This window comes from Saccostrea echinata, unplaced genomic scaffold (genome assembly GCF_033153115.1).
Source record: "Saccostrea echinata isolate AGI-Se365-2 ecotype Australia unplaced genomic scaffold, CSIRO_AGI_Sech_v1 ptg000001l, whole genome shotgun sequence".
In the NCBI taxonomy this organism is placed as follows: Eukaryota; Metazoa; Mollusca; class Bivalvia; order Ostreida; family Ostreidae; genus Saccostrea; species Saccostrea echinata.
The window spans coordinates 13,277,501-13,301,294 of record NW_026889750.1 but is presented as its reverse complement, the minus strand read 5'-3'; the positions used below and the strand labels follow the sequence as shown (position 1 = coordinate 13,301,294).

At 34.3% G+C, this 23,794-nt stretch overlaps 1 protein-coding gene across 1 annotated transcript in view; it reads right to left on the bottom strand.

Annotated features, from left to right (window-relative positions):
- LOC133185339 (vacuolar protein sorting-associated protein 16 homolog) overlaps window positions 1-23,794 on the bottom strand; it is a 765,182-nt gene that overhangs the window by 237,674 nt on the left and 503,714 nt on the right. Inside the window, exon 15 of the mRNA XM_061320487.1 lies at window positions 10,416-10,524. Within this exon, the coding sequence (XP_061176471.1) occupies window positions 10,416-10,524 (109 nt within the window). The remainder of the gene's footprint in view (window positions 1-10,415; window positions 10,525-23,794) is intronic.

Below are 23,794 nucleotides of genomic sequence, written 5' to 3'. Positions count from 1 at the left end.
TGAAAAGTTAAAGTCATCACGTTTATCATAAAGCTTGGTTATTAGATTACCATTAACGTCTTTTTCAAGTAAAATATCTAAATATGAAATAGATGTGTCCGACTCTGCGGTATCTTTTATCTCAAGCTCATATCGACATAAGAATGGAAATAACCATTGTTAATTGACAGTACATCGTCGATATATCTAAATGTTCAGTTAAAGGCCACAGCAAGTGTTTTCTTCTTTTCGTGTATAAGATTTTGGACGAATTCTGCTTCCCATGAATACAAAAAAAAAGGTCTGCTAATAACGGGGTGCAATTGGTACCCATGGGAATTCCAATAGATTGTTGGAAGACCTGGTCTCCATAAACCACATCTATATATAGATATTGTCAACTAGAAACTCAAGCATCTTTTTAATGTCAACTTCAGAGTACTTGTGTGTACAATCAGAATGTTTTTTAACAAAATAATTTTGCAAATGACCAATGACAAGGTAAGTGAATTTACGAGTTCCATTTTTATTGAAAAAGCAGCTGTCAATGACATCAAAAAGCCTGGATTTTAATTTATCGTGGGGAAAGGTTGTGTATAAAGTTGAAAAGTCGTTAGTTTTTAAGCTGTTGATTTTGGTAAAATCTTGTGATTTCAAATTTTATTATAATTTTAACAATATGTTTTATATAGAAATTCTTGAAAACACGTGCAAGCATGTGTGCTGCAATTTGATTGGCTGAAACTTTAAATGCATGGCTATAACTTCCTTAGTTTTCAACAAAAAAGTATGACGTTTAGAATATAAATAGGTATAATGGGTTTGTACACAATGTCATATATATATATGTATATATATATGTTAGGGATGTCAAATCGGTCAATTTTTGATACTCGGTTACTCGGACGTTTTTCCGAATGAGTACCCGGGTACTCGGTGAAAATGTAAATACAAGTGTTTTAATTTTCTTGAGCCCTGTTAAGCTCTGTTAAACCCCAAAGCTGTTTTTTATCACATTTTATTAATGTATATAAACATGGAGTCCAACGGAAATGATTTTTGGTACTAACTTTATTTATCAAATAAACACAAAAGACACAGTCAATACATCAAAAATTACAAATGGTTTACAGTTCTTGTTTAGGATCTATTTCATCAACGCAAAAGGAGGAAAATCTGTTAAGCAGCTTTGTGATGATTAGACTAGCGAAAGAGAAGGAATGGACGTTGTGGGATCGCTAGTCTAATCTAAATAACTTATAAATGATTTGAAGATAATAGACCATATTAAACCATTTTCACTGAAAAACAATCATTGAAGCCATCAAAAAATTAAGGACAACAATAGGTGAGAACAGCTGTGTGCCAGGTGATTGGTCACTAATTACTGTATATACACAGCTATAGGCGGGTGTATAACAGGTGTTTTACAAGTGTAGATGACTACACGCTGATTACTCGTATGCATATATTTTATTTTTTGATAAGTTTTTGATAAAAATATGTACTTTGAAATAAAAAAAAATACACATCCAAGTAACCGAGTACCATTTTTAGTATTCGATACTCGGACGTTCGATGGAGTACCCGGTTAACTGGGTACTCGTTGACATCCCTAATATATATATATATACATATATATAAAGCACTAAAAACCAACAACACTGTATATCCTAAGTGTCGGATCTACTAAGTAGATACAAGGTCACGGATGGAAATTTATATAAAGCACTAAAAATGACCAACGACACGAACAATAATAATTGTCAAATTTTCGGGACGACCTGTCCCTTCCTCAGGACAAAGAAAAAAGTTAAGAAGTCATAAAAACAAAGGAAATAGAGAAGCAAAAACAACTAGCACTACTACTAAACTACCAAACACTAAATATTTACAATGTTACATGTTTAATTTGGAGTTTATAAACAGTTGTGAACAAAGAAATCCGGAGTGCTATGAATTGCGTCCGGTCTATCGGGTGTACTCTGGTGAAGTGTGATTTACATAATTGAACAAATTAATTATTGCTAATTAATTACGACCAACAGTAAATCGTACATTGTCTTATTCTCTCAAAATAGCGTAACTCTACATGATAAAAAAAAAAAATTAAAAAAAGATAATATGGAAGGACAATTTTGAAATATGAATTTGGATATATTATAAATTTGGAAATCGGAAAAAGGAAATAAACAAAAATGTAAGCTGTAAATATTTGGGTAGGTTGTTCCAGGATTGCTAATATGAATTAACGGTAAAGTTTACACTATATAGAGAGAATTAACTTGTTTGTTACAATCCGGGATTGGGTCTAGTTCACGTTCATCCTGGTGAAGTCATTAAGTTTGTTAATACCATTAGGGCGGAATGACTTCAGCCTGTGCATCCAGAACTTTTCCTTGCCTTTTCTCTGCGCGTCTGTCCATCTTGGATTATGGTCAATAACCACTACTGTCATGTCCTCCCATTTGTGACCTTCAAGGTTGAAATGTTCCCCAACGGGTTCATTGAGTTTTTTGGTCCTAATGGTAGAACGGTGATTATTGACTCTCCTGCAGAGATCTCCTGTTTCACCAACATACTGTTTGGAGCAAACTTTGCAACTGATGAGATAAATGCAGTTGTCTGTTTGACAGGACAAATTCCCTAGTATTTTGTAGCTGCGGCCTGTAACGGGGCTGTTAAAACTGTCTGTGTCAGAGCTGTACTTACAGAGAAGACATCTTCTGTCAGAGCAAGTTTTAAAGCCCCCGTTAGGTAATGGATTGTCCAATCCGGTTCTTACTACCATGTCCTTTAGGTTCCTCGGGCGTCTGTATGCAGCCAATGGGGGCTCCTTAAAGACCTCTGCCATTCGTTTATTTGAGTGGAGAATTGGCAGATTCTTTTGAAGGATACCGCTGAGGTTCTTAAGGACGGGATGGTATGTGGTTACCAGAGGGACCCTGCCGCTATTGTCTTTTTCCTTGTAGCGTAATAGGTTTTGCCTGTCATGTCCCGCCATCTCATCAATAGCAGTTTGTACGGTGCGGGCATTGTAGCCTCTCTTGCATAAGTGGGACTTAAGGAGACTGCTTTGTTCTTGATATAAAGCAGGGGATGAACAGATGCGCCGAATTCTGGTGGCTAGACCCTTAGGCACACCCTTAAATGTGTGTGGGGGATGACAGCTAGTTGGCATAAGATACAGATGGGAATCTGTGGGTTTCGTGTGGAGACTGAACTCGATTTCACCATCAGTCAGGGTAGATGTAGTATCTAGGAATATGTTTTTTGAATTATATACGTCTACTGTAAATTTGATAGACTGATGAAAGGTGTTGGCAAACGAAATGAAGGCCTCGAGGCTCTCGCGACATTCCACCCACTTCATCTCTATATCGTCAATGAAACGCAACCAGCTAAGGGGCCTAAATGGTGCTTGAAGTAGCAAGTTGCGTTCCAGTCTGCCCATGAAAATATTGGCAAAAGATGGTGCCATTTTCGTACCCATAGCAGTGCCATTAACCTGCAGGTAATGTTCTCCATTAAACATGAAGTTGTTATACTTGAGAACATGTTCAAGGAGCTTGGCAAGGGACTCGGTAGAAGGAATTTTTATGGATCTACTATCCCAGACTTCTCTACAGGCTTCGATACCCTCATCGTGCGGAATATTGGTGTACAAAGATGTGACATCCATAGTCACGAGAAGGGTATGATCTGGAAGGCCAGTAGAGGGCGTCTTGTTAATGTAGTCTGTGGTGTCCTTGAGGTAGGATGGCAAATTCTCTACGTGTGGACAGAGATGTAAATCGATGTATTCAGAAATTTTCTCCGTGGGGTGTCCAATAGCGCTAACTATAGGGCGACCTGGCATACCTTCTTTGTGTATCTTAGGAAGCAGATAAAATTGTCCTGGTCTACAGTCAATAGGATTGAGTGTCTCATAGACGTTGATACCAATCTCGTTTTTCTCAAACATTTCGTCAAAAGTTTTGGTGATGGCGGTGGAGAATTCTTTAGTAGGGTCAGAGTCCAGTTTCTTATAGAAACGTTCGTCTGAGAGTTGTCTCTGGGCCTCCGCCATGTACGTCTCTTTATCAAGTACTACTACTGTAGAGCCTTTGTCTGCTTTCTTGATTACAATGTCATCCCGATTCTTTAATGATTGTAAGGCGGATCTCTCTTCCTTACTCAAATTGTCGGGAGCCTTGTCTGGCATTGAAAGGAGTTTCTCTACATCTGACTCAACGGCGTCAATATACGACTCAAGGGCTCCGCATTTGCCCGGTGCCGGTTCCCAGTCACTTTTTGGCCGATAGAGTTTGTGTTCCTCTAGGTCGTGCAATTGTGGCTGAGAAGAGTCATATGAGTCAACTTCGGAGTTTTTTCTAGAAAAGTTATTATTGTTCGTGTCGTTGGTCATTTTTAGTGCTTTATATATATTTTATATATATATATATATATATATATATATATATATATATATATATATATATATATATATATATAATATGACTAATCATGACTTTGCTGTTCTCTAGAAGAAGAATTTACAAGATTTTTCCTAAGTATTCCTTTGTAAAACTTTAATTGCCCAAAATAGCCTTACCCTATCCAGGGGGTCATGATTTGAATAAACTTGAATCTACACTAACCCAGAAAGCTTTTACATATAAGTCTCACCTTTTCTGCCTAGTCGTACTTGAGAAGAAGATTTTTAAATTACCCCATTTAATTTTTTTCACTATTTCTTAATTATCTCCCTTTTGAAGATAGTCAGGCCCTTCATTTGAACTAATCTAAATCCCTTTACCCAGGGATACTTTGTGCCATGTTTGGTTGAAATAGGCCCAGGGGTTCTGGAGAAGACTGATTGATTGATTGATTGTATGTTGTATTACGTCCCATTTGAGAATTTTTCACTCATATAGAGACGTCACCATATACTGGTGAAGGGCTTCAAATTTTGACCTTTACTCGGCACTCAGGGCCATTGAGCAGTGAGGGATCTTTATCATGCCAACGCCTACCGTGACACGGGGCCTCGGTTTATAAGGTCTCATCCGAAGGACCCGCAACTTTCACTTCAAAGTGCAGAGCACATGGCGAAGGAACAGTTGCTACCCAGTTTTTATCGACTTAGGTCAGTGACGTGGCCGAGATTCAAACTCACGACCTCCGATCAAGAAGCGAGCACTCTACTGACTGAGCTACCGTGAATAGTTTCTGGAGAAGATGAAAATGTGAAAAGTTTACAGCAACAACGATGACAACGACAGACAACGAACAAATTTTGATCAGAAATGCTCATCTGAGCCTTAATCTCAGGTGAGCTAAAAAGGGGAAATATATTGATAAGCAATATGGAGCAAAAGATGTTCAGAATGATGTTCTTAACAATATACTATCTTTCAATTTTTGCAAAATGGCCCATAATGAACTTCTAGGGCTTGTCCCTAAATAATTCTCTTCTAAATATCTCAAAATTAAAAAGAAACTTCTGAATAGTTGTTGGACAAAAAGTCTTCAAATTCACAAGACCTTTCATTTGATCTTAAGAAAAGGGGCTGGCCCCTCAAATTAAGGGTTCAGAGGGGCCAAAAACTTTAATCTATAACTCTTGAATGATCAATATTTTGTCATAAAATACTAAAGCAAAAATGTTCATCTGAGTGATCTGCAACTACCTAGGTATACTGTACAGCAGGAAATTAACTCGCGGAGATAATATTTGCTATATTTGCGGAAATAAAAATTCCGCGAATTCAACATACAGTGAATAATTCTTCAAAAATTGTTAAGGATAAATTGAAATATTATCGATATTTGTGATTAGATTCGGTAATTCTATTTACGTTTCCTTGTAAACATAAAAAGCAGTAATTAATATAGCAGAGATGTAGACTGTCTTCCTTATTATGAGGGTATACGGATCAATCACTAACAAGTAGTTGTTGTTTTTTAAAAGCTTAATTGATAAATAAACATCTAAAACTAACATTTAATTCTGCCACCCAGTAGAGGCGCCATGTAATTATCTATAAAACATGTATTGTTAGAATTCACCCGTGCATATCACTCAGTCTTGTTATCTTTAATGAAGGCACTTACGTAGTAAAGACAATTACTGTTACACATTAATTCAATTTTATTAACAGTTCAACATTTTGACTATTGGTACTGACAACTGATTTAGATTCAGAGGGATTAAAAAGACCTGCAGTAAATACTACTCAGTACTCTACTCAAAACATACCTATTCATGAACGAACACCTGCCAAAGGGCTTCTTCTTTTTTTTTTTATATACGTTTGCCATTGTTTGGGATACGACTGGAAATCACTTAAATAAAACACTCGCGTATAGACTCATATGTATTTCAAACATATTTAACAAAAAGAAAGAAAGAAAATGAGAAAGAAAGAAGAAAATTTATATGAATGCATAACAGTGTAAATTGTACAACATTTTGTCTTCCAATCGGGATCAGTACGGTGTTTCAATCTATTTAATCGGGTTCAGAATCGACACAATATGCAAGGAAAATACTTGCAGTGTGGAAAAAGTTTTTGTATAATTTTTCATTTCCGCGAATTCAAACGACTGCGATTTGCTGCAAGTTGAACAAATCGCGATCTTTTCCGACCGCGATTTTAACCTGCTGTACAGTATTTTAGGGATGGCAATTTGCAACCAGTTAACAAATAACTCGGTCGGAACAATGGTAATCGGTTAGAAAATCTGTAATCAGTTTGTCGGAAAAAATAAAATAATTATATGTAAATTTGAACAAAATTTTTTTACAATTCATTTTTAAAAATGAAACTTCTACATAAACGTTTGATAAATTAGCGTTTTCACATATCTATTTAAGCTGATTTGGAGGTAGTTATTGTTCTCCTGATTGAGATCGCGGGGTAATTGGTCAGTTTGTGAAGTGTTAATTACTGTACAAACAACATGTAGTTACCCCGACTGTCCTGTAATTCTTTAATGATGTTAAATAAATCACCATTGAGCACTGTGAATCATTATGTCTATCTTCTGCAGTTATCTATCAAATTATATTATTAAACAAACATTGTATATTAAGTGACAGTTCAGACTTAGTTGTGTTTATGGTGACAATGCAGAATGTGTGACATCTGCTCTAAAAAATTATCAACGTCTGATTTCTCAGGCATGTTTCATGGTTTTCTTAATTTTTTTTTCTTATCTATTGAAATCAAAATAAAATATATGTACATGTAGTTTCCTGATCAAGATAAACAGGTTGTTTCTAACATCTTACTATGAGTAGAGCTACTTGAAAAAAAGTCAAGAAAATGTGTATTTTGATATGATTAACCAGTTAATCGGTCGGAACTTCTTGCGGTTAACCAATTAGCAATTCTGTAATCAATTGCCATCCTTAGTATATATCATAAAATTTTATCATATGTTGCATAATAAGAGCTATAGGGGGCCAGAATGCTAAATTTTGAATGCTTTACTATATCTCATATTATCAAAAATTGGACGGAATATATATTGCTTCATATTCTATTTTTTTTTTTTTTTTACAATATTGTGCAGCAGATTTCTTGGAGATGGTTCAATTGACTTGTTTTATTTCAATATTCATGGTTCATGCATTACCATATGAAGTTTTCATTGGCATTTCAATTTTTTGCAAATTTAATTCTGGTCAGAAATTATCTCCCTTTTATCGATTTTTAGATGACCTTTTAGTCTGCACAAAAATCAAATATGGATAAAGCTAAAGAGCTGAAATTTTCAGCAATGATAGAAGACATGCTGTTGTGATGCAGCTGGATTTTCATATTTTCTGGAAGTGCCTAGTATGGAAGCTTTGTAGAAATCGAAATTTAGGACATGAATCATGAGTGAATTTTGGAGAATTTCTTATCACAACTTCTTAACTATGAATATTTTGTTAAAATACATTGAACAAATGTTGTGCAGAATGACATGATCTTTTATATGATAACAAGAAAAAGAGCCTGAGCAAATTGTGTGACAACAAAAGTGTTCATGGACAGTGGCATCCACCACTGGTTTTGGGAAACAAAAGGTAAAATTATAGAAGGAAAACCCTCGATAACAATGCCAATTATCTAGAGCATGTTGGTAATTTGGACAACACACCTGTGCTTTGACAGTGGTTGCGGCAAAGCGTGACTGGCTGGACAAGGTATTTAGCAATTAAAGATAATTGTTGAATTTAGCAATTAAATTGAGATTGATTGAATTTAGCAATTAAAGATAATTGTTGTATGAAACTCAAAATTAGCAATGTCTTTGGTGTGTTTTTATTAGATATAAGAATTTTTTCATCACAATAATGGAAATGTCAGGCAAGAGAAAGCATGCAAATTTAGATTATGAGAAAAAAATAAGATTGATCAACATTCAATCTATTTGATGGTAAACCGCCGATTATTGCTAATCATGGATAATGCATCAAGCCATGATAAATGCAAAAATTCATTTTTGTCCCCTTAGATTAAGAGGCCATTCTATCGATCAAAAGGAAACCCCATCTCTATTTTTAGACTACTATAATTCCGCAAGTGAAAATATTAGGGATTCCGTTACCCCCGAAATTGTCATAAATTGTTGGGCACATATTGGGTTGATTGATAAATATCAAAACAGAATTGGAAGAGAAGTACACAGGTACTAACAAAATAAGAATTTATTACAATCAGTTGACGTATCCCGTAGTGATATGTAACTTACCATTCATCAGTCATGACTCTCAACCAACCGATCTTTTTAACTGATTCAGAAATTCTTGAGACAATGAAAAAATCAACTTTCAATTCAGATGAAATTAATCATTATGATAATTCTCAAAAACTTTTTTATATTGAGAGGCTATAACGGCTACTGACATCTTTGTCATCAGGTTATTATATTCTTAGAGCATGACGAAAGAGCTAAAGAGCAAGGAAATTGATGTGTGCAATATTCTGACATTTTATTTCTTTTCAGTCAAAATATTGTACACAGAACAAGAGGCCAATGGGCCACAACTCTCACCTGAGTCAATACGGCCCTTCATCAGATTTTTTCTATTATATATTCCTATGTAAAACCTTTATCCCTATTGTAACTCCCCCCAAATGTCATAATTTTTATAGATGTACCCTCTCCTTTTGCCTCAGGGTCATGATTTGAACAAACTTGAATCTACACTACCTCAAGATACTTCCATATCAATGTGACTAAACAAAGCTTTGATATTCTTGAGAAAAAGATTTTATAGAGTTTTTTCCTATACATCCATATGTTAAACTCTGATAGTGCATTGTGGCCCCACCCTAGCCCATGGGGGGGGGGGGGGGGTCAAGATTTGAACAAACTTGAATCTACACTCTCTGAGGATGTTTCCATATTAATATGATTAAACATGGCTTTGCTGTTCTTGTGAAGATATTTGAGGATTTTTTCCTATATATTCTTATGTAAAACTTTGATCCCAAATCTTGCCCCCCCCCCCCCCCCCCAGTCATGTTTTGAACAAAACTTGAATCTACACTACCTAAGGATGCTTCCATATCAATATGACTAAACATGGCATTGCTGTTCTTGAGAAGAAGATTTTTTCCTATATAATCCTATGTAAAACTTTGATCCCCCATTGTAGCCCCACCCTATATCCAGGGGATCAAGATTTAAACAAACTTGAATCTACACTACCTGAGGATGTTTCCATATCAATATGACTAATCATGACTTTGCTGTTCTTGAGAAGAAGATTTTTGAAGATTTTTTCCAATATATTCCTATGTAAAACTTTAATCCCCCATTGTGGCCCCACCCTACCCCCGGGGATCATGATTTGAAAAATTTAAATCTACACTATGTAAAGAAGGTTTCTTATAAGTTTCAACCTTTTTGGCCCAGTGGTTCTTGAGAAGAAGATTTTTAAAAGATACCACCAAAATTTCATTAATTCTTAATTATCTCCCCTTGCAAGAGGGTGTGGCCCTTCATTTGAAGAAATTTGAATCCCTCCACCCAAGGATACGATATTTTGTGGCAAGTTTGGTTGAAATTGGCCCAGTGGTTCTTGAGAAGAATTAAGTGGAAAATGTGAAAAGTTTACAGACGGATAGACAGACAGATGGAGAGATGGACTACAGACAAAATGTGATCAGAAAAGCTCACTTGAGCTTTCAGCTCAGGTGAGCTAAAAAAATAAAAAAATAATAATAATGATGATTTTTTTTCCAAAAAGAAATGAGAGCTTCTTTATACACATGTGCACAAGCATGACATAAACAGAGAGTATCTGAAATAAATTATGTAAACTATTTATTTTGTTTTGATTACCCACTGAATTGTAATTTGTTATATTGCCACCCTCACTTTAATGCTAAAATCTGTCTTTGACAAAAGTTGGCAATATACCAAGGTAGCACTTATAAATTTATTTTACCAACCTAGATCTGTGTCTCCACTTTCAATGGCTTTTAATAGAGCAATGCTGTCCTTTTGCATTTTCATCAACAATGGCACTTGTTGGGCTGCTCTAGGCTCAAAGTCCAACAGCTGTAACATGGGAGAAAACACGCATAATAATAATTTTAAAAAAAGTTGCTAAATTATTTTTAAAGAAACTTCCTGATTTCATACCAAACAAGAAGCCTACAGACATCAACATTCAACTGCCATATCTGAATGGTAACATTCCAATCTACAGTATCATGTACACTTCTTCAATCCTGAAGTAAAGTCCCAATGAAACAAAATTTTTCTTTCAAACTGCAAAAACTTACCCCATGAAAATATGTGATTTTATGATTTTATGATACAATATTATAAATGAGTCCTGCCAGTTGTTCTTGCAAAAGTCTACAGTTTTTGTTTTGTTATACCCACACTTTCTAAAGAAATTGTTGATCCTTTCAAATTCTATATTTATTTTGAACATGTCAACATCCTGTGTGTACCATGTGGTGAGACTCAGGTATTTTTTCTAATTATTCAATTGATAACTTATGATACACATGATTAATTTTCTTTTATGTGCTAAAAACCAGAGTCTCCCGAATTATTTATATATTCCAGATTGTCTGTCACTTATATGTAACTATTCAGACTTGAGGTTCACATGGCTCAATGTTGAATCACATACATCTGCATTTTTAAATGTGTTCAATAATTCTCATTATTATATTTTAGTATTGGGTTTTTTACTCATAATGGGTAATTTAGAAACAAACCCTGGACCAATACCAAATAATTTTGGAACTCGAAATTTAAGCATAGTCCATAATAATGTATGTAGTTTACTTAACAAAGTTGATGTGGTTTATAATGAGTTGTCTGAATATGATATTATTGGCATTACTGAAACTCACCTTGATAATAATATATCCAATGATGAAATCATGTTTCATGGTTTTCATCCTCCGATTAGAAAGGATCGTAATAGGTTTGGGGGTGGAATACTGTTTTATATTTCCCTAGACTTGCATTTTATCATAAGAGATGATCTTAATATTACTGACATTGAGCTTCTGTGGTGTGAAATACATATGCAAGATAATAAGAAAATTTTACTTGGTTTAATATATCGACCACCTAATTCCACTGTCTCTTACTTTGAGCGTCTTTCTGATTCACTAGATATAGTATCAAATGAGTCCATGCCAGTATTTCTTATGGGTGATTTTAACATTGATATGTTGAGCAGTGGAAATAATATTTTTAAACAATGTATGATACAAAAAAATTTATTAAACCTGATTAATGAACCAACAAATTTTACAACTACTCCTGGTACTTGTATAGATTTAATTTTCACCAATAATCTAAGTATTGTAGATAATGTGTATGTAGCATTTCCATTCTGTAGTACACATTCACCTGTTAGTTTTGATATAAAATACAAAACTTTCAAACAATATGCTTATAAACGCACCATAAGAAACTATGAGGATGTTAATTTTAAAGATATTGAAAATGATCTTAACAAAGTCAACTGGGACTCCACAGTCTTTAATTCCTCAAACATAAATGAAATATATGATAATTTCTTACACACGTATGATGCTATCTTGGATAAACATATACCTAAAAAGTTAGTCACAATTAGGCCACGAGATAAACCATTCATGAATAATAGTATACGTCTAAGAATAAGGCAACGAAATCGTATACACAAAAAAGCGAAACGTAAAGATTGCCCAAACCTATGGTGTCATTTTAGAGAATTGCGAAATGAGGTAATTTCTATGGTTAGAAATGCCAAAGAAAAGTATAAGAAAAAACTTACATCTCAAATACTTAATAAAGATATTCCACCAGGAAAATGGTGGCGAATTACAAAATCAATTGCAAAACTTTTAAATAAAGATAAACCTATGCCTCCCTTAAAATCAAATGGTCAAATTTTACTTCATCCATTAGAAAAGGCAGAAGCATTAAATAATTTTTACTCAAATGTTTCTAGTGTTGATGAAAGTAAAACCTTGCCTGAGCATGGTCCTGGTCCTCCCTTAGTAACCATAGAAAACATATTTGTCACTGAACAAGATGTGGCTGATCAATTGAATAATTTAAATGTAAGCAAACCCCCTGGTCCAGATGGTATAACACCAAAGATTCTTAAACAATTATCCTCCTCCATCTGTAAACCACTAGTAAAACTTTTTAATAAGTCGTTTGAATTAAAACGTTTACCAAATGTATGGAAGCAAGCTAATATTACCCCAGTATTTAAGGGTAAAGGTAGTCCTGACTTAGTTAATAACTATAGACCAATTTCACTAACTAGTAGTCTTTGCAAGATTATGGAAAAAATTATATTTAAATATTTGTACAATTTTATTTTAGAAAACAATATCTTAACAAAATACCAGTCAGGTTTCCAACCAAATGACTCAACTATCAACCAATTAGTGGAAATTTATAATACGATTATATCAAACCTAGATAAAGGTAAAGATGTTAGATTTATCTTCTGTGATATTTCAAAAGCTTTTGATAAAGTTTGGCATAAAGGTCTACTTTTTAAATTAGAATCATATGGTATTCAAGGTACATTATTAAAATGGATCGAAAATTATTTGGATGACAGAGTTCAAAGAGTGGCCTTAAATGGGTTCTATTCTAATTTTAAACCTATATCTGCAGGTGTTCCTCAGGGTTCTGTTCTAGGTCCTTTCTTATTCCTCCTGTATATTAATGACATAACTGATAATTTAGCTAATAATACAAGGTTATTTGCAGATGATACATCACTGTTTATAATTGTAGATAATGATGTTAATGCAGCAGCAATATCACTTACGTCTGACTTAGATAAAATTAATAAATGGGCTTCAACATGGGCTGTGGATTTTAATCCAACCAAAACCTGTAATTTAAATTTTTCAAGAAGTTCGAATGACCATCCCCCAGTCCATTTTGGGTTTAATGGTAGTATTATTAATGAATCTAGAACACACTGTCATCTTGGACTCCTTTTCCAAAATGATGCCAAATGGTCATCTCATATAAATAATTTATATTATAATTATGAAAAAGCTTGTTCTCGGCTAAATCTTTTAAGAATGTTGAAACATTTGCTAGATAGGAGTGCATTGATAAAAGTTTATTTTGCTTTTATTCGACCCATTTTAGAATATGGTAGCATTGTCTGGGATAATTGCTCACAGGAACTTTCAAATCTTCTAGAAAATATCCAAGTAGAAGCAGCCCGAATAATAACAGGACTTAGGAAAAATTCATCCAGAAATGCTCTGTATTTAGAATTAGGTTGGGAACCATTAAATAATAGAAGGGAAAGACAAAAACTCTTGTTATTTTATAAAATTGTGTATGGTATAGCCCCTCTCTATTTGCAAGAAATGGTCCTACCTTTTATGCCACCAAATCATGGTTACAATCTTAGGAATATTGGTAATTTTAATTTTGTCATACCTCAAGCAAGGACAGTGTCATATTTCAACAGTTTTCTGCCTTCTACTATACAATTATGGAACAATTTACCATTAGAAACAAAATGTATTGAATCCTATTCAAGTTTCAAGAATATCTTAAAGAAACCTACTATAGACAGAATAAAAAATGTCAAGATCTTTAATTATGGTAATCGCAAGGAAAACATTATACATTGTCAACTACGTAATGAATCTAGTAATCTGAATGCTCACTTGTATAATCATTATTTAAGTGAAATGGCATCTTGTACTAAGTGCGGATATCCAAACGAAGATAACTATCATTTTTTCTTAGAATGCCCTGCCTATAATAATCAGAGAATGATACTTCTTGACAGTCTTCAGAGTATAATAGATTTAGAAACCCTCTCTCCAGATCAAATTTTGAATAATTTGCTATTTGGTGATAGGCAATTGTCTGATAAAACTAACTGTTCAATTTTTGAAGCAGTCCAACTATACATCAAGTTTTCAAAGCGATTTTGATATTATTTCATATTTAAGTTTTAATATTAATTTCCTAATATTTTTGATATTTATACTTATTTCAAATCTCAGCATTTCCATGTATATATATTGTATTTTTTTTTTATATTTGTCTTTTGCATTTTCATTTTTTTTCTTTATTATTATCCAGTGTTTTTGCTTGTTCCAGATTTATTTATTTGTTATTATCAATACTATTTTCTTTGCTTTTTTTTTCTTTTTTTTTTTTTTTTTAATTTCCTTGCATATTTGTCTTTTGCACTTCATTTGTTTACTTATTCTTTGCACTCTTTTATTTTTTCATTATATTGTATAGTGAGTATACATGCTAAGTAATAACTCTTGTGAATTTATTAATCTATCTCTCTTTTTTTCTCCTATTTCTGGTAAAAAAAAAAGAAGAAGAAATTAATGTAACTTATTATGAATTATTTCATCATGATTGTAAATCTTTGTCAATTCTTAACATTTGTAACCTTGACCTTCTTGGAGAGGACTTATATAGGCCATGCCTGATGTCCAATCCAATTATGTAAACTGACTTTACATAATAAAATACTGATTAAATTAAATTAACTTTCTAAAGAAAGTTCAGGTATATTGTTGTTACTCATGTCTGTCCGTCCATCCGTCTGTCTGTCACTCTTCTTTCTCAAACTCCTCTTACATTTTACACAGTAGTTTAATCATCTTTTGGGAGATGGTTGGTGATGTCATGTAAATGTGCAGTAAGGTTTCGGAATTTTCATTTTCACCCTGGGGTCAAATGGGGATCGAAAAATGACGTTTTTTATGCAAAAAGCCTCTGGTTCCCTGAACTCCTCTTACATTTTACACAGTAGCCTAATCATCTTTTGGGAGATGATTGGTGGTGTCATGTAGATGTGCAGTAAGGTTTTGGAATTTTCATTTTCACCCAGGGGGTCAAATGGGGGTCGAAAAATGACGTTTTTTATGCAAAAAGCCCCTGGTTCCCTGAACTCCTCTTACATTTTACACAGTAGCCTAATCATCTTTTGGGAGATGGTTGGTGGTGTCCTGTAGATGTGCAGTAAGGTTTCGGAATTTTCATTTTCACCCTGGGGGTCAAATGGGGGTCGAAAAATGACGTTTTTTATGCAAAAAGCCTCTGGTTCCCTGAACTCTTCTTACATTTTACACAGTAGCCTAATCATCTTTTGGGAGGTGGTTGGTGGTGTCCTGTAGTTGTGCAATAAGGTTTTGGAATTTTCATTTTCACCCTGGGGGTCAAATGGGGGTTGAAAAATGATGTTTTTTTTATAAAGCCCCTGGTTCCCAGAACTCCTCCAACATTTTACACAACAGCCTAATCATCTTCTGGACTGATTATGATTGATTATTATTGTTTAATGCCTAAGCGGCAATATTTCAGCCATATTTTGGCGATCAAATTAATTGTACATTCCCAATTATGAATTTTGACACAAATTTAAGAAAAGTGAGGTCAAGGTTAAAGGAAAGGTCAAGGTCAAAAAATGTTGATTCAATTGAATAGCTTACATCAGTATGTATCAATATATGAAGTTTGATTACACTTTCTTGCATGGTATCTTTAAAATTGAGCTAAACTCTAATTTAAGAAAAGTGAGGTCAAGGTCAAAGGAAATGTCAATGTCAAAAAAATATTGATGCAGTTGAATAGCTTACATCAGTATGTATCAACGTAAGAAGTTTAATTAAACTATCTTGAATGGTATCTTTAAAACTGAGCTAAACACTAATTTAAGAAAAGTGAGGTCAAGGTCAAAGTCAAAGGAAAGGTCAAGGTCAAATAATGTTGATGCAGTTGAATAACTTAGATCAGTATGTATCAACGTAAGAAGTTTAATTACACTATCTTGAATGGTATCTTTAAAACTGAGCTAAACACATTTAAGAAAAGTGAGGTCAAGGTCAAAGGAAAGGTTAAGGTCAAAAAATGTTGATGCAATTACATAGCTCTCATCAATATCTTTCAGCATATGAAGTTTGATAAAAATATATTTGATAGTTTCTTTGAAACTGAACTTTAAACAGAGCAAAACGCAAAGCTTGACGGAAAGACAGACGGAAGGATGAAAGGATGGAAGACGGACATGACAAACACTATATGCAGTTATGCACCAGCCATATTCATGGCGGGGCATAAAAACAAGGTAAAAAATTTTGTTTGCATGCACCCTTTCTCAATACCACCTCTCCATGTTCCAAGATTGAAGTTTTAATGTCAAAAGGTTCTTAAGTTATGGTTTGGAGGTGTTTTTCTCAATTTGACCTTGAATGAAGAAAGGAGTCAAGGTCAAAATTTTAGTTCAGTGCATCTTTTGCAAATGTCTTTTTTCTTTGTTACAAATTTGAAATCCTAATATCAAAGGGTTTTCAGGTTATAGCCTGGACTATATTTTTATGTAAAGATTGACCTTGACCTTATTGTAAGATCAAGGTAAAAAAAAAGTTTGGTGGCCTCAACCCCAATTCCATACCACCTCTCCATGTTTCAAGTTTGAAGTCTTAATGTCAAGGGGTTGTCTAGTTAAGGCTCGGACAAAATTTGATTGAAAAAGAAAACTGACAAAAACAATATATAGACTAGTATAGTCTACTTGTTGCATCAAACCTGTAGGAGAAGTAGTTTTAAAGAACAAATTTGTTTCTACATTATGTAATGAAACTTTCACATAAGATTCAACTTTTCTTGCCTAGTGGTTCTTGAGAAGGAATTTTTTTCTTATACAGTAAAGCATGCTTATAGCGAAACAAGTCTAAAATGAATTGACACTTACAGCAAAGCGATTTTCAATCCCCGTGACTTTAAAATATATTGTACACTTAATGGATATAAGCAATTACACTTATAACAAAGCAAAATCGCCCGTCCCAGGCACTTTGTTATAAGCATGTTTTACTGTACATTCCCATGTTTACATAACTTTGATCCCCTATTGTGGCCACACCCTACCCCTGAAGGTCATGATTTGGACAAAGTTGAATCTACACTAAGTAATGAAGTTTCACATAATTTTAAACTTTTCTGGCCCAATGGTTCTTCAGAAGAAGATATTTGAAATAACATTAAATTTTCACTCATTCTTATCTCCCCTTAAAAGAAGGTTTGGCCCTTCATTTGAACAATTGTTTTACACAAGAAAGAATGTTTTGTATGAGAAATAAAACTCTTTGTGTTTCTAAATATTTCTTCACACCTCTAGTGTGTTTCTTCTTATTTTAATTAAGATGATGATGATTTAATTATGACTTCAATTTTGTACAGGCATTTGTATGATAATTCTACCCTGAGGGGTATGTTTACCTGTCTTCAACAAGTCAGGTGATTGTTCACAGTGAGTACTTTTCAAGCATAATTGATTGAGTTCATTTCTGCCTACTGACAATACTGGTCTTGTGCAAATTAATAGGAGTTCCAAGAGAAATTTGTAACAAACCACGTTAAAAGACTTCTGGCTGTGTCCTTTTGTAATTATAGATCAAAGACAAAACAGTGAGTAAACTTATTTTTTTCTGGGAGGGATAACATTCTTGCTGCAGTATGAATTAGTGTAAAATCCTAAAAAGTCATCAATTAAAAAAAAAAGTCTGATAATTCCACTTTAATTTTTACTCAAGTAGATGTTAAAGAGAGAGAGAGATTACTCCAGGTATATAGCCCCATGCAAAATATATATATCTGTGATAGCAAATTCTCAGGAGACAATTTTTGAAAAGCTATTTTCCTTCATGCATTGTTTTCAGAAAACTCAAAGTGAAAATTTAAAATTTATACCCATGTCAACATAGTGCAACTTTTATCTATATTGACAAAAATGTACATTAAAAAAAAGTATGATTAAATAGCTAAATCAAAGTGTTTTGAATAGCAAAACCAAGCTATACCAGTATAGCTAATTCAACTACAGAGCTTAATCAATTTTAGGAGATTGTGCAAGACCTGTTTTTATTCTTAATCATTCTTAAAATATTTATATCACCATTCCTGATTCAAGGGAGAGCTAGGCATATGACCAAAAAAGTCCATGATCTATTGATTTAATAAAGACACATGTATGTTGTGGGAAGATCAGTAAATAATGATGACAAGTGGGAAACAACCGGGTTAATATTCACAAATTTTAGGAGTTTTCAACATTTAAGACCATGCAGACATAACTCCTTCCCCTTTTCCCCCTTCCCAACCCCAGGCTTGTTTATTTATACAAATTATTTATAACTTGTTTTGGTATAAAATAAATTGTGAATAATACAAAAATGTACATGTACACAAAGTATAATGATGGGTCTCTGAATGATTTTCCTTTTCTAATTCTAGGAGGATGGACTGACCCTAGGGGGTCCTGAATAAAATGTCAAGCAGATTAACACTAACACACTTTTGAAGCAGGTCATATTGTGATCATTTCCAGTTTCAGGATGAGGATGACTTCAAGGGGTCATAACCTTTATACCATTTAATGAATAATGACTTGAGGGACAACATTATATATGGTAAAGAGGAGAGTTTTCAACCATTTTCAAGATACAATGTATATGATCATTGGAAGTTTTAGGGGTTGGGAATGACCTCTGGGGGTCATGATCCCATATATCCTATTTAGTGTGTTATAATACAAAGATGACTTAGGGGCTTTTGCTCTAATGACAGCTATTTTATTGTTTCCGGTTCCAAAGATTGAGTGGAATGACCCCAGGGACTTGCCTCATTGTATAATTTGTATAATTGTGGCATTCCAATGATCTTTGACCCTTTTCCACCTAAAGGCCCCTAACCATTTTCATTTCCGATTATTTTACCCCGTTCTAGTCGCCCGTGTGGCACAGTGGTTAGAACGTCTGCTCTGGAGTCGTGGAGTAAGGAGTTGATCCTTAAGTCGTGGGTTCGAATCCACTGCAGGACGTGGAGAACAGTTCTTCGGATGAGACTGTATAATTTAACCGAGGTCCCTAGTTGTTGGCTCAAAAAAGATCCCCCAATGTTCAATGGCCCTAAGTGTCGACCATAGGTGATGGCGTCTCCATATGAGCAAAAAATTCTCGAGAAGGATGTTAAACAACAAACAAACCCTGTTCTATACTAAACGTTTAAAATAATATATTCATAATGTACTTACCGCCTGTTATAGGTACTGTTAACTTGATAGAATAATAAATCCATTTAAAACACACACTAAACATTAATAATCCCAGTGGTAATAATGATGTACATACACCATGTGCAAAACAATAATGATAACAGCAAAAGTAGTGCTCGCAGTGTGACGTAATTCCACGCATGAGTCTAGAAATTTTCCAAAAAGGTGTACATTTGTAAAATTTATATTATAATTACATACAATTTTTTTTCATAAGTTTGTGTTAAATCTATTCGAAATATGACAGGAAAACGTGTGAATCGTGGGTGGGGGTTGATTTTTGACAAAGTTGATTGGGTCAAGATTTGGAAAGGGGTTCTCCGAGTCCTACCCAAATACTAATGAAAATTTGCACAAGTTGTAATTTTGGCATCTAATTTTTTTTAAGTTCATCAAAACAGCTATGCACTAAATTAATAATATTTGTTGTTTTGACAATAAATTCAAGAAGTTCCAATTATGGGTAGAAAATTAACCGTCCCCCCTTTTTTACACAAATCTTTCAAAAATTCTCTCTTTATCAGAATTTACATTATTAGGTAATATCAGACTGGTAATGAAATATTTACCTGCGCGGATCTAGAGGGGGTGGGTGGGTCCGGAACCTATATACGAAATCTATATACGAAAGCAATTTAAAGTGACCTTGGAACCCTATCCCCCCCCCCCCGCCCTAGAAAACACGGACCCCTGTTAAGTTGGTATGAAAAGTTATACATATGAAGCTTAAAAAGTGAGCAGCCAGCCCCCCTCTTCCCCCCCCTCCCCACCCGTCACTTGACAAGCCAAAAATTTTTTTTTTTCAAAACTCAAAATACTCAAAATATCCTTTTTCGTGGGGTGGGGTGGGGGTGGGTTCCAACTTCTTTCAGTACCCCAATTTTATATGTACACTACTACATTACCTTTATTTGACTTTAATGCAACAAAAAGTGGGGGAGGGTGTGGGGGGAATTACTGTCTTATGATTTGTTTTTTTGCTTCTCAGGAAATTGGGGACTGGAAATTTTTTTGATTGAGGTGAAGAGCCCCCCCCCCCCCCCCCTCTATTGTGGCATCCGATGATCTTTGATCCTTTCTAAACTTTAACCTTACCATTTGCATTTCTGTTTATTTTACCCCAATCTATACTTAAACTTGTACTTACCGACTATCATAGGTCCTGTCAACTTCATGAAATATAATCCAATTAAAACACAAAATGAATTAATTCCTACTGATATAAATGTAACGATTGCACCCTCTAAAAATAATAATGGTAAAACTAGTACTAGTAGGGTGACGCAAGCTCAATGTGATGTAGAAATTTTCAAAAAGGTGTTCACATACATGTACAGTACAAGAACAAATTTTAAACTAGATGCTGTCATGAGACAGTAATACCCGCACTAAGGTGTTTGCCTCTAAATGCACACTCCTTCATATTGGGCTTACCAAGGAAAAAGTCCAAATAATTCTATAATTTACACAGTACATGTATTCGTCAAATCGAGCATAAAATGCTCAGGTGACCATGTGACCCATGAACCTCTTATACGCATTTCATATACTTAATTCATTACCAGTCTGAAATATCAGAATTTAATTAATGTTGTAAATTAGGTTTTAATAAAAAGGGGGGGGGGATATAAATTTTTGGCCCATAATTGGAACTTTTTAAATTAAATTTATCTTCTCAACAACAAATAATATTATTTTAGTACAAAGCGTTTTTGATGAATTTATCAAAATGTGCAAACTTTTTTTAGTATTTGATTAGGCAAAAACCTCCTTGAAAAGCCATACCCAATCAATTTATATGTGTCCCCCCCCCCCCCCCCCCCCCAAATACACACACACACAATTTGCCTGTTTTTGGAAATAGGCCTAGATGGCAAAGTTATGTTAAAACATCGTTTGTTATGATAATTTAAAATTTGTTCCTGTACTGTACATGTATGTGAACACCTTTTTGAAAATTTCTACATCACATTGGGCTTGCGTCACCCTACCAGTACTAGTACTAGTTTTACCATTATCATCTTTAGATTGCACATGCCATGTGACATGGTGCAGTGTTACATGTATATCAGTGGAAATTAATTCATTTTGTGTTTTAATTGGATTATATTTCATGAAGTTGACAGGACCTATGACAGTCGGTAAGTACAAGTTTAAGTATAGATTGGGGTAAAATAAACCAAAATGCAAATGGTTAGGTTAAAGTTTAAAAAGGATCAAAGATCATCGGCAATCTCCTATGCAGAGTTGTCGTTCGTTTCTCTCTCAGACGCTGAATGTATGAGCCGATCGTAGAGAGTGGATCATCGATGCCACAATAGACGAATTTCACATTCTGAAGAGTTATCTCCCGTTGTCGACATTACATTCAGTTACAGGCATAGATCCGAGAATTTTTTTCCGGGGGGGAGGGGGGTCCACACCTCGGTCCAAAAAAATTCCAGCCCAGAATTTCCTGAGGAGCAAAATAAAAAAAAAAAACAAACAAACAAACAAAATAAAAACAATGATGGTGGGGTCCATGTTTTTAAAGGGGGAGGGCATCCAAAGTCATTTTTTATTTGCTTCTGTAAATCAGTATATAGTCCTATTTAAATAACTCTGCAAATTCCAGGGGGGGGGGGGGGGGTTCCAATCTCCCTAGCCGCTCCTGTCCCTGAAATGACAAATGATCATGCGACTCCTAAATAGTAGAAAATTTTTCCATTTGACTAGACATAATTTTGTTTCTTGTGTTATTATGTTATGTACATCTAATGGTTTAAGGTTATGAACCCTTGAGGTCATACCCACTCTCTTGTTCATAATATGACTACATCAAATTAAATAAAAGTGCATCAATGATAAGATTACTTTACATTTCATTCATGAATTTGGGTCAACCTAGAATTAGGAATGAAAATCATTCAAAGAGATGGACCATTAAACTATTTGTATGTATTCACATTTTTTTTATGTCAAACCAAAGTATTAGACTAGTTTGCATACATGAACAAACTGGGGTCTGGGGAAGGGGAAGGGGCAAGGGGAAGGAGTTATCTCTTTACGTTTTAATTAATTGTTGAAAATTCCTAAAATGAATGTTAACCTTAAATCCGACTTGTACGTCTTCATTATTTTTAAGTGGTGGTGTCTCCGTATGAGTGAAAAATTCCCAAGAGGGACATTTAACAACAAGCAAACATTAATGACTTAAAAAACACAATATACATGTACATGTTTATTAGTCAACAGATATACTTCTGATCATATCTCTAGTTCTCCCTTGAATCAGAAATGATGATATAAATATTTTAAGAATGATTAAGAGTTGAAAAGGTTGTGCATTTTAAAATTCACTAAGCTCTGTGGTTGAATTAGCTATACCAGTTTAGCTTATTTTGCTACTCAAAGCACCTTGATTAACTATTTTTAATCATACTGTTTTCTGAAATGTGAAGTTTTTTCAACATGGATACAAGTCATACCTTTTCAGCTTCTGAAAACAATTAATGCATGAAAAAAAAACTGCTTTTCAAATACTGTAACTCTTTCCAAGTACTTGTGATCATCAGTTTTTAGCTCACTTGAGTTTTTCTGGTTTTCTAATCACATTTTGTTTGTCATTCATCTGTCCGCCTGTAAACTTTTCACATTTTTGTCTTCTTCACTAGAACCGCCGGGCCAATTTCAACCAACCCAGCCACAAAGCATCTTTGGGTAAAGGGGATTCAAGTTTGTTCAAGTGAAGGGTCACACCCTCTTTCAAGGGGGGATAATCAAGAATTAGTGAAAATTTGGTGGTATCATTTTAAAAAAGTCTTATCAAGAACCACTGACTGGGCCCAAAAAGTTGAAACTTTCTTTACATAGACAGTGTAGCTTCAAATTTGTTAAAATTATGACCCACTGGGGTAGGATGGGGCCACATATGGGGATCCAATGATTTACATAGAAAAATGCAGGGGATTTTTTCCATCATAAATCTTCTTCTCATGAATAGCAAGGGCATTATTGTCGTCCGTTTTCACAAAAGGGACCTAGGGGACATTAAATCTCATTTGTCTGTCAGTCTGTCCGTTTGTCAGTCTGTCCGTTTGTCACAATAAATTTAACCTTGGTCATAACTTCTGAATAATAAGAGATAGGGATTTCATATTTCACATGTACATTACCTACAAGAACTTTCTAAACATACCATGATTTTTTAACCCATGACCTTGACCTTGAAGTTTGACCTACTTTTCAAAAAATTTAACATTA